Here is an 11771-nt window from a genome sequence, read left to right on the forward strand (position 1 = left end):
ATGGTCAAAGCCCTTCCCTCTGTTATGTGTTTCCTGCACAGAGTCCCTCGCCTCGTAAAAGGCTTTGCCTGGGCTTCTCCCAAAGGCACGACTCCTCGCGGGCTGCGTGTCATAAAGTCAGAGCTTCTCGGTGTGGCTTCAAAGCCCTGCACTCATGAAATGTGGCTTCAAAGCCCTGGCCCTCATTAGCGGGGCGTGGCAGTGCAGGACGGGCCAGCTGCTCGACCTTCTGGCACCAGAGCCCCGATGCTTGGCAAGCCTCCCCTCTCCTGGGTGACTTGGAAAAGCAGAGTGCTTGCCCTGGTATCTTTTTCTAGGTCAAATTTCCAAATGCCAAGTCCACGGCTCTCAAAAAGCAAAAGCGATCCCCTCTGGAACAATTCAAGCAAGCTAGTTCCTGGTGGCCCAGTGGCCCTGAGGTAGTCATGATAATGTCTCTCAACCAGTAACAGTTGTGCATAGGCCTCTGTGAGGAGCAGGAGCCCGGCCGGTGCTGGGGTCTGAGGGGCCTGTGCTTGTCTGGGGACCTGCCCTGGCCCACGTTCGTGCTGGGCACAGTTCACATATGTGATCTTAGCAACCTCGTCCCTGCAACCCTTCAAGACAAATGATACAGCTCCCGCCTCACCGATGACAAAGCAGGGCATGGAGGCAAGGACATAGTAAGTCTTGGCGCTGAGAATCCAACAGGGTCTTTCCGTCAGACCATGCTCCGAAGCATGCCTGGCCCCCTCGCTCCTCTCCGAGCCCTCCTCGCCGGCAGCAGGACATCCCAAGCCTCCCAGACTCATCTCTCTCTGTTGCGGTCCCCAGGGGCCAGAGCAGGCCGAATTCATCTTTGGGCCCTGCCACACGGGGGTGCTGTTGAACGCTCATGCGTTCGATGGGTGGAGAGATGAACCAGAGCTCACAATCCGAGGCAGGAGGTGACGGGTGAACAGGTGAGGGGTTTGCACACTGGGGACTGGGGGTTCTGAGGAGTGGATTTGCACTGGAGGAGGAGGATGCAAAGAAGCAGAGAGAGAAAAATGGGAACGGCAGGTCTCGGGCAGTGGAGCGTGCACAGCGAGGGACTTCAGTGAGCCCCTGGGGATGCAGGGGAGTTGTGAAAGAAGCGCTGGAAAATAAGATGTTGAGGAGCTCACGGTCAAGTGGTGGCAGAGGAGACGAGTGTGGCCTGAGCCTGAGTGTGGGGAGCCACAAGCTGGCTTAGGAACCGTTTCTGCAAGCGTTTCTCAGCTTTAGAAACAGGAAGGAGCCGGGCATGATGGCGCACGCCTGTAATCCCAGCACTCGGGAGGCTGAGGCAGGAGGATCGTTGTGAGTTCAAGACCAGCCTGGGCTACAAAGTGAGCTCAAGGCCAGCCTGAACCGCATAGTGAGACCCTGTCTCAAAAAAGCAAAAAGAAAACAGAAACAGGAAGGAAAGACTAAGAAGAAGAAAGACTTCTTCTTCTCTAAGAAGAAATGGTGGAGAGGCGAGCAAGGGGGTGAGCACAGCAGCCCAGGGAGGCAGGAAGAAGGGTCATGAGGAGCCACACTGCTACAGTTTTATGGCGGGGATGAGAGGTTCGGCTAAGGGTCAGCGCCGGCGCACGAGTTGGAGAAATGGCCAAGCGAGAGAGGACAGAGAGAAATGAGAGGCCGAGGCCCACACCTGGGAGGATGCCGGAGACATGGGGGAAGAGGAGGAAGCTGGCAGGAGAAGGAGTTCCTCACACCACAGAAGGGCAGGCGGGGAGCAGTGGAAAGAGGGGCTGATGTCAGAACCGCTCCCTCAGGGCCCAGGGGCTGTGTGAGATCAGGACCGTGGAGAGGGGTCTTGGCTTCCCGGGCCCTCCCTGAGGTGGACACCTCCCTCCCACGGGTGTCCCCAGTGTGTGCAGCGCCCGTGTTCCTAAAGAAACGCCACAGTGAACCCCCGCACACCGAGACCTCCATGCCCCGGAAACGTTCTGCAACATCCCGTTCGGACACCTAATGAGAAAGCCTGTGAGCTTGAACCTTAGGAATCCGACTTCTTAACTGGAGTGTGCATGGAACAGTTTACAGAGGGAGCTTGTTTGAACCGGATGATTCATAACAGTTTATGATTTAGGAACAATTATCTGCAAAGCATAAAGCAATACAAGCTGCCCATGCCTATGACACCTGTGTTTGTTGCTTCTTATTGGACATCCTGGAGAGAGAGGCAGTGAGGACAAAGTCCTAGCAAGTGTGGGGGGCAGGCAGGGGCCAGGGAGGGGAAAGGCCTCACCGGCCTCACAGTGCAGGACGCAGCGGAGCTCAGAGGGCTGCTCCCCAACAGACCCAAGGCATGCAGAGACAGCCTGGTTGCTCTGTTTTAGACTTCACGTCTCCTTTCCTGCTCTGTGCCAACTAATCTAGACCCTAAATGCCAACCAAGAGAGAAAATCCTGGAGCCAGACGATGTCAGGGATCTTAGTGATTACCTCGGTCGTGCTCCCCTTGCTTTACCAGTGAGAAAACCGAGGCTCTCTAAGAAGAAATGGCTTGCTCAGGACCCTGTTATCAGAACCCAACCTGGAGACTCCACCCTGTTCTCAGTCTCATTTCATGCTACAGACAATGCACAATTTCACAATCTATCTGCTGCTGCCCAGGGCAGAAACCAAAGGCAGAAAGAAAAAAGAAGAATCGCAACAGAAAAATGGAATCTTGTTATTCACAGGTCTGTTCTGTTGGCGAAGAATCAAAGATTCGTGTGGGAATAGTGAATTCACCAATACTAAGTTTCCTGGATGTCTCCCTGGACTTAATTGTTATTTCTAAACTGATGTTATAATTACAGACCAACAATTTGAAATAATTTAGATATAATTATATCCCATCGACATAGAATTACATGCTGTCAGTTTGGGGCAACTTAAAATAACACTTGGTCAAGTAATGCTGACCCTGTTCCATAGCAATATACTTGCCCAAAAAGAGGCCCACAAGTAGTCATAACGAAATTTAAAATTGTATCATTTTAACAGTGAGAACAATTGAGATATTTAAAAGAACCACCCTACAATGATGACATTGGATGCTTTTACATGTCAAGAATAGAAAAGGTTTTGCCGGGCGTGATGGCACACACCTGTAATCCCAGCACTCGGGAGGCTGAGGCAGGAGGACCGTTGTGATTTTGAGACCAGCCTGGGCTACAAAGTGAGCTCAAGGCCAGCTTGAGGAGAGGGAGACCCTGTCCCTACATAGGGAGACCCTGTCTCAAAAAGACCAAAAAAAAAGAATAGAAAAGGTTTTTTGTCTTTCTCTGTACCTTTTTTATTCATTCCAAAATTTTTTGAAAGTGTATTACTTCTGCACAAGGGAACAAAATAAAACTTACATTAAAAATTACAAAAGGAAATGCTTACAGTGCTTCTAAGGAAGTAATAAGCGGTATGAAGGAGCCGGTTTGGGCTCCTATTCCAATCTAATCACTGCACTGCCCTCAGCTCATTACCCAGGAGTGAAGCCTGTGTCGGGATTGGAACTCACAGCCTTGTGGTAACCACTGGCTTTGCCAAGTCCCAAAGTGAGCAATACGGAAGTGGTGAAGGGAAAGCTAGCTGCCCGTCGCTCAGGAATTTACTGGCATGGGTGTGAAGTGCAGATGACAGGGGAGCCACACCTAGAGAAACCTCTGCTCATCCACCGTCCAAGGAGACTGGTGTTAGGATGCTTCGCACTGAGCAATGTCCTTGCAACAGACAGTGAATGTTCTTCCCTGACCATAGGGTCTAAGTCAGATGAAACCTGAAATCTCAGCAAGCTGGAACTGCCAAAGACCTCTGGGTCATTTCACCATTTCATCCAACTATATCACTTTACAAATAAAATAGCATTGTCCCAACCAGAGACATGACTCCCCCAAGCTCTCAGGGAGAGTTTATGAAAGAGTCTCAACTTAAAAAGAATAAATTAGGTTGGAGAAATGAGGGACAGGGAACCGTCTTTAGTCCTTATGCACGAATTAGAGCTGGGACAACTGAAAAATGTAAGTCCCTCATCCTGAGTTGAAGGTGGCTCAAAAAAATAGAAGGTGCTCCTTATCACAGGAAGATTCTTTTAAGCTGAATATCTCTTTCTGGGCTCGAAATTTAAAATGACAAGTTCCCTTTGAGATTACTAAGCTACGTGTTAACCTGTGCATCACCATGTTTAGGGGTTGAATTTATGCTCCCCACATGATTAAAGAGCCCCCATGCTAATAAATTAAAGAGCACAGGAGGAAAGAAATAGCTCATGATCTGCAAGGAAGACAGGACATGAGAAGTGGAAGGTGAAAGCCGGAAACATTAAATAACTATGTTTAAAGAGGTTATAGGACAAAATTAATTAAAACCCTCAATATGGTGGCTAAGCTGCAAAAAGGAATCACGTTTTTAAAAAATCACACAGAAATTCTAGAAATGGAAAATGGATCTTAAAATGTAAATTCTAAAAGGAAGTCACTTGCAACTTCAAAAAGTCAAGATTTTCTTTGGCATCTATACTGTTCAAGTTGCTGAATTCACTCTCAGCTTTGACAGAACTAACAGAATTATTACTAAAATCTGGGTCCTAGCTTTCACTATCCTATTGGGTGCTTTCAGATAGTGAATACCACTCCCACTGGTTAAGCCATAGTAATTATTCTCATATGCAATACTGTCCTGTTATCTGTTTGAATGGGCCTCACAGATGGTGACCCAGTTCTTGGAGTCAGCAAATGTGCATGCGTGCATGCTTGTGTGTGTGTGTGTGTGTGTGTGTGTGTATGTGTGTGTGTGTTGAGGTTTTATTTTGTTTTGTAACTTTTTTCATCAAATGACAAATCTACTTTTATAAAATTCAAATCTCTTAATAGCTTTTGGCCGGGCATTGGTATTTATTTTGTTGGTTTCCTAGCGGAGTATCATAGTTCTTCATTTCTATTGAGATATAGAATACACGTTACTGTTTCATCATTCCACTTTTACATACTCACTTTTTCTGTGTCAAGAAACCTTTAATAACTGAAGTATTCTTTTCCTATAAATCTAATCACTGCTATCTCTTCTACAACCCACTAGTAAGGTAAGCAAGAACTTAGGTTAAAAGTTTTAAAATAGGCGAAGGATCTGAGTGGACATTTCTCCAAAGGTGATACATAAATAGCCACTAAACACATGAAAAGATCAACATCACTAATCACTAAGGAAATGCGATCAAACCCACAATGAGACACTGCTCACATGCATAAGGATGAGCACAATTTTTTTTTACAAAACAGAAAACAACTCCACCAAAAGACTTCTAGATTTAATAACCAAATTCAGTAGGATAGTTGGATACAAAATCAACACTTAAATATCGATAGCCTTCCTGTATACGAATAACAAACTCACTGACAGAGAAACTAGGGAGACAACACCCTCCACACTAGCATCCAAAAAAATGAAATACCTAGGAATCAGTCTAACAAAGGAAGGAAAAGACCTCTGCATGGAAAACTACAGAACTCTGAAAAATGAGATTGAGGAGGATATCAGAAAATGAAAACATAGCCCCTTGTTCTTGGGTCAGAAGAACCAATACAGTGAAAATGGCCAAACTTCCAAAACTGTTACACAGATTTAATGCAATCGTGATCAAAATTCTAACAGCCAAAAAAAAGTTCTAACAGCATATCTCACAGAGCTAAAGAAAACAATCCTAAAATTCATTTGGAACAAGAAGAGACCCAGAACAGCAAAGGCAATTCTGTTCAACAAAGGCAAGGCAGAGGGCATCACAACTCCTGACTTGAAATTATACTACAAAGCTATTGTGATAAAAATAGCATGGTACTGGCAAAAAGACAGACCCAAGGATCAATGGAACAGATTAGAAGATGCAGAAACAACTCCAGAAACACTCAACTACCTTTTCTTTGACAAAGGTGCCAAACACCTTCACTGGGAGAAAGATAGCCTCTTTAATAAATGGTGCTGGAGATTAAAATTAGACCTGTATCTTTCACCATGCACTAAACTAAAATCAAGATGGATCAAAGATCTAAATATTACAACGGAAACATTAAATCAGCTAGAAGAGCAAATAGGTAGGACACTTAAAGACAATGATAAAGGCAAAGACTTTATGAACAAATGCTGATCACATAAGAACTTTCACAAAGAATCAGCCACTGTAATCTCAACTTATTAAAAAGCTTTTGCACAGCAAAAGAAACTACCAGAGTGAAGAGACAACCCACAGTTTGGGAAAACCTTTGCTCCTCAAACAAAGGATTACTATCTAGAATAAAGAACTCATTAAATCACCCACTCCCAATTTAAAGACCCATCCAAAAATGGGCATCTGAGAAGAATACACACTTCTCAGATGAAAAAGTACACACAGCAAATAAATATATGAGAAAATGTTCAACATCGCTGGTTATTCCAGAAAAGGATAGTGTGTGTCAAAACACACAAACATTATGCATGGACACAATCATAGATGAATTTTAGAAATGCTTTAATTGAAGAATGATGCACCACCAAGTTTAGAATACTGGTTTACAAGTTTAGAATACTAGGAAGACAGGTGGAAAGAAGGATGCATACAGACAGGGTTTATCCCAATCTATGACATCACCCTGCCAAAAGAAATTCAGACAGATGATCTATATATGGCATGAGGTTAATACTTCCCGAATCTTGGTTATGGACTTATGGGTGTCTCTTTAGTTTTTACACTTTTGTACACTTGAAATTATTTCACTATTAACCATTTAAAATAAGAAACAGCAGCACTGCCCTGGTGCACTAGGTGGCCAATCACAGGTCTTCGTTGCATCACGGGAGACCTGAGGACCTTTCTCTCTGGCCACCTGTGTCCTGAGCAGTAACGCTGACCCCTACCCAGACACCTTAGAAACAAAATTGTCTTGGTCCTGAGAAACAGTGATTCCCTGACACTCCTTCTTCCCTGCGAAGTGCTGTGCAGGGACAGGGACTAAGGCCACCCCCGATCCCAATTACCCCAACATGGCCCCTTGGACACGGAGACAAAGCCTCAGTCAATATTTCACACACTGTACAATAAGGTCTCAGGGTATTTCTACACTGAGAAATTTCAGCTCTTGCTCCCAAGGCATAGCACTGGTGCCTGGGAGGTGGCTGGCCCTGATAAAGATAACTGCGAGGTCACCGTCAGTGGACAGGGTCTTGGTGTACCGAAGAACTGAGGGGGACAAGGGTGATTTTGTGAGGCATGGAAATGGCTCCCAGGCGTGAAGCTGCCTGGAGAGAGGAGAAACTAGAGTCTGCAAACTGGATCTACAACCTTCTCCGCTCAGCACGGAGCGTCACTCAGATGGTCTCCGGGGGCACGGACCTGAGGTCCAGTGACAACAAGGGGACACCGACATTCAAAGAACGAGGACTTGGGAGCATGAGAATTTAGGACTGATGTCAAGCTGCCATCAGCAGGAGGGAAGACGTCACTCGCAGGTTGGTCGATGTGGGGCAATCTGGGCACAGGCATGGCGGCGCTGGCACTGCCCGTAACATGCACAGGCACCCCAAGTCATGGAGTTGGCTGGACATCAGGGGCACCTGCAGCAGCAGCACACTGGAGTGTCTGTCATCTTCGCCGTCTGCGGACACCGGAGACTCTATAGTCTGAGTTTGGCTCTAAATAACCTCGTGAGGGGAGGGGGCCCCAAAGCTCTGATTTCGCCCCGGCGGTTAACAAATTGAGGTGAGAAGCGAGACCGTTAAAGCTGGTTTGGACCAGACCACAACGGGAAGGCTCGCCCTTGTCACCATGATGAGTTCTGCAGGGTTTCCCCGGGGAGAGGTCAGGAGCACTAAGGGCTCCACCACGTGTCGCCAGGAAGAAGGGGCCAGGTGCCTCCCCTCCTGGCCACGCTTTGCTCATCACCACCAAGCACAGAGGGAGCGCTGCATCCCGCCCCATCCACTCCTCACGACGCGTGCAGCCTGCGGCCTGTGGGGCCTGCCGCTTCTGTGCGGAGGCCAGTGAGGCACGAGCAGGACCTCGCAGGACGGTGGGCTCTCCAAAGTCCTCCTCCGCTGCCAAGGGGCTCTGCAAGAAGCAAAGGCAGAGGGAATGTTTTTTTAATTTATAAATTTATCTTTGCAAATTGAGTAGCCTCGTGTTTTCTTTTCTTTATTAGTACCTGTTTGCAATTCATGCAGTTTACCCTCACCATGGGGAGTGGGGACCCGGAGGTAGTACAGCTCGTTTCTTTTTTTAAGCTCCTTCTTCTTCCCTCCCTCTCCTCCCTCTTCCTCCGGTTCCCCTGTCCCCTTTATTCATCCTTGTTCACGTTATTGGGCTTAGCTCAGGTCATGGCATGTGGCGCTTGTGTTCTTGGGGGTTGTTAGGTTCCTGCACACAGCACATCTTTATTCTTATTCCCCCTTCCTCTCCTCTTTCCCCTCACTCTCCCACATCTGTATTGCAAGAGATCTGTCCCTCATCTCCTTCTGTCCATCCTTTATCATTTCCTTTGTTTGTGCTTTGCCTCCTCAAATGAGAGACCCCATGTAGTATTTATGCTTGCATGTCTGGTTGATTTCACTCAACATTGTTTCCCAGCTGCATCCATTTTCCTACAGATGTCTGAACAGTCTCATTCTTTATGACCAAGTAGTATTCCATTCTATACATTACCCAGCCATCTGGGTGCACAGGCTGCTTCCAGGACCCAGCTCTCACCAGCTGTGCTGCTGTGAACACTGGTACGCGTGTGTCACTGTAGCGTGATCACTCACGCTCCCTGGGGAAGACCCGTGGGGGGGATCCCTGGGTCTACGGAATTTCTAATGTCAGTTCTTTGAGAAAGCCCCACACTGACTTCCACGATGGCTGTCCTGCTTTGCATCCCCACCAGCAACGCAGGGGGTCCCTTTTCACCACAGTCTCGCCAGCCTCTGTTACAGCTTCATTTCCTAATGACCGCAATGATTTCCAGAGAAAGATGGAATCTAGCATGGTTTCAGTTTGCATTTGTCTAATGGCCAGAGACGTTGAGCATGTTTTCATATATTTGCTGACCATCTGGGGGGTCATTAATTGATTAACTGTCAGCGTGAGTGGGAAGGCCCAGCTGAACTGAGTCAGCGTGGTTCTGGGCGTGGAAGACCCACTTCAGGGATTGTCGGATGGTTGTCAGCAAGGTATAAAAGGAGAATGGAGGGAAAGATCTCAGCTGACTTTTCTTGGAAGGGCTTCATGATGGCTGATTTTCCTTGGAGAAGCTTTGGCTGTTCTCCTTGGAGGAGCTCCGGTCTTCACCTTCACCTTGGGCATGGTCTCCAGGGCATCAGTGCAGATTCTCCAGCTTCCAGCTCTACCCTTTCCACCTCCACACAGGTCTAGCACCTTAGCACTTTGTCCTCTGTGCACACACCCCTTGGTCTTCCATTGTGGATGCTTTTGGCCCCTGATGCAGACTCACAAGGGACATTGCCGTGGGCTCGAGGTCTTCAGCTGGGTCCTTCAGATCTCTAAGGCACGGACAGATCTTTTGCACTCTTCTCCATTTGACTCTGTGGGCTGCCATTGAAGGCCAATCTTGTAAATTTCTGTGTCCTGCATTAAATCTCATTCAGAGCATGTGCAGTCTTTCGAGGAGCCTCGCCCCAGCCCAGCAAGCTCTTGGAAGCACTGACTAATACAATTAGTATCTCTTCCTCTGTGATGTGTCTGTTCATTTCTCTTGCCATTTCTTGACAGGATCTTTCATGTCAGGGGTTTTAAACTTTTTTGAGTCCTTTGTATATTCTAGACATCAGTCCTCTGGCCGAGGAGTGGCTGGCAAAAACGTTTTCCCATCCTGTAAGTTGTCCCTTCACTCTGCTGACTCTTTTGCAGTACAGAAGCTTTTTATCCATTTGTTGATTCTTACTATTTCTTGTGCAATTGAGGTTGTTTAGAAAATTCTTTCCTCTGCTACATCTTCAAGTGTTTTACCTATTTTATTTTCCTGAAGGTTGAATGTTTCTGTTTGACTGTTTAGATCCTTGATCTATTTTGATTTTAATTTAGTATACAGTGAGGGATGAGGGTCCAGTTTTAATCTTCTGCAAGCAGACAACCAGTTTTCACAGCGCCGTCTGTTGAATAGTCTACCTTTCCTCCAATGTATGCTTTGGTCCCTTTATCAAAAATCAAGTAGCTGATGTGTCTGGGGAGGTTTCTGCATCCTCCGTTCTGTCCCACTGATCTGTGGGTCTGTTTTCATTCCAGTACTGTGCCATTTTTATCCCTATTGCTTTGTACTATAGCTCGAAGTCAGGGATTGCTATGCTGCCTGCTTTGCTCTTATTGCCCCGAATTACTTTTGCTGTTCTGGGTCCCTTCTGGCTCAATATGAATCATAGGCTTGCTTTCTCTAGATACATAAAGTACGCTATTGGAATCCGAGCGGGTTGCCCTGAGTCTGTGTGACGGCTGTGGAAGTATGGCTGTTCTGACAGTGTTATTACGCAGAAGGAACATGAAGAGGATGAACACGCAGGAGAATCGTGTCTGTTTGCAAGAGGAAAGTTTATTGGGAGGTGTGGGGAAGAGCGAGAAGAGCAGCGACAGCCGAGGGAAGCACGACACACCTGAGAGGCCGCTTCACAGCTCCAGCCTCGCAGCCCACCAAACATAGGCACCAGCAGGGGGACCGGGGTGCGGAGGCGCAGAGCCAGGCCGCGGCCCTAGGCACTTGCCCTCCTTGCAGGGCCTGACTCGTGATGAGGCGGGACATGGGGTGGAGAGGTTGAGCAGGTCCCCGGGACTCCTTCTGTCTTCGTGCAGTCCTCCTGCCGGCTCCGGGCTACTCAGCACCCAAAGGTGTTGCAGGGCCCACAGCGGGACCGGGAAATACAAGGATTGGCCACACAGGGTCCGATGGGCTTGTCACAGGCGTTGGTAGTGGCGCAGGGGTTGCAGGGCAGCCTGGGACACAGGATGATGAGATCATCAGGTGAGAACACTCATTTCAAAAAGGGAGGGGGCTCAACCCAGATAGACGTGGGATGAACAGAACCGGTTCCCAGATGCATCAGAAAGCTCAGTCCTGTTCAGAGGACTCCTACAAAGCTCGGAGGTAGTGGCAGAAAACAGCGGGAATCCCAGCCTTTGCTCCATAACCCTGGAAATGTGGGGAGTCTCCTTGCCCCTCTAAGCCTTAGCCTTGCAGCCATAAAAAGGGATTGGCGCAAACAACCACATGTAAAAATTCCGAAACATTGTGCTCATAGAAATACTGTGTTTGCCAACAAGTGGAGCACCCTGTCAGCTATGGAGTCATCCCCCCCTTTTGATGCTCAGAGGCCCGTCTGGAAGAGGGTTATGATTCCCACTCTGCCTGCTCCAACGATTCCAACAGGGGTATATAAAGACAATGGACTTCAAAGTCTCAGTGAAATCAGAAAAAGTGATGATTGTCACAGGATTTTTTTTTCCCTTTTGATGTCACCAGCCATCCCTGAAGACCCAAGGCTGTATTTACCCATCAGCACCCAATGGATCCCAGTAGGGACCGCAGTCATCTCCTGTCTATCTTTAGGAACAGACAAGACCTTTAGCCCAGGTAATGCCAGCAATAAGTAACACCACACTTCCCACTGCACTGTATGAATCTCTGCTCACTGCAGACTTGCATCTGCGACTCCATCTGCCAAGTCTCTACTTTGCTCTTTGGTAAAAGTGTGAATGTGCCTCACAGGGGGTCGCCAGCGCCCTACTCACTTGCAGTCCTCGCTCTCCAGCAGCCCCCGGTACGTGTTGATCTC

At 47.7% G+C, this 11771-nt stretch overlaps 2 protein-coding genes across 2 annotated transcripts in view; both read right to left on the reverse strand.

Annotated features, from left to right (window-relative positions):
* Nucleotides 1–10514: 10514 nt before the first annotated feature.
* LOC102028048 (keratin, type I cuticular Ha3-II) overlaps nt 10515–11771 on the reverse strand; it is a 16602-nt gene continuing 15345 nt past the window's right edge. The window contains exon 7 of the mRNA XM_005394398.1: nt 10515–10932. Within this exon, the coding sequence (XP_005394455.1) occupies nt 10815–10932 (118 nt within the window). The 3' untranslated portion in view covers nt 10515–10814. The remainder of the gene's footprint in view (nt 10933–11771) is intronic.
* The window catches only part of LOC102029356 (keratin, type I cuticular Ha3-I-like), a 4129-nt gene continuing 4081 nt past the window's right edge, over nt 11724–11771 (reverse strand). The window contains exon 5 of the mRNA XM_005394580.1: nt 11724–11768. Coding sequence (XP_005394637.1) covers nt 11724–11768 — 45 coding nt within the window. The remainder of the gene's footprint in view (nt 11769–11771) is intronic.

This window comes from Chinchilla lanigera, unplaced genomic scaffold (genome assembly GCF_000276665.1).
Source record: "Chinchilla lanigera isolate Chin_1 unplaced genomic scaffold, ChiLan1.0 scaffold00050, whole genome shotgun sequence".
In the NCBI taxonomy this organism is placed as follows: domain Eukaryota; kingdom Metazoa; phylum Chordata; class Mammalia; order Rodentia; family Chinchillidae; genus Chinchilla; species Chinchilla lanigera.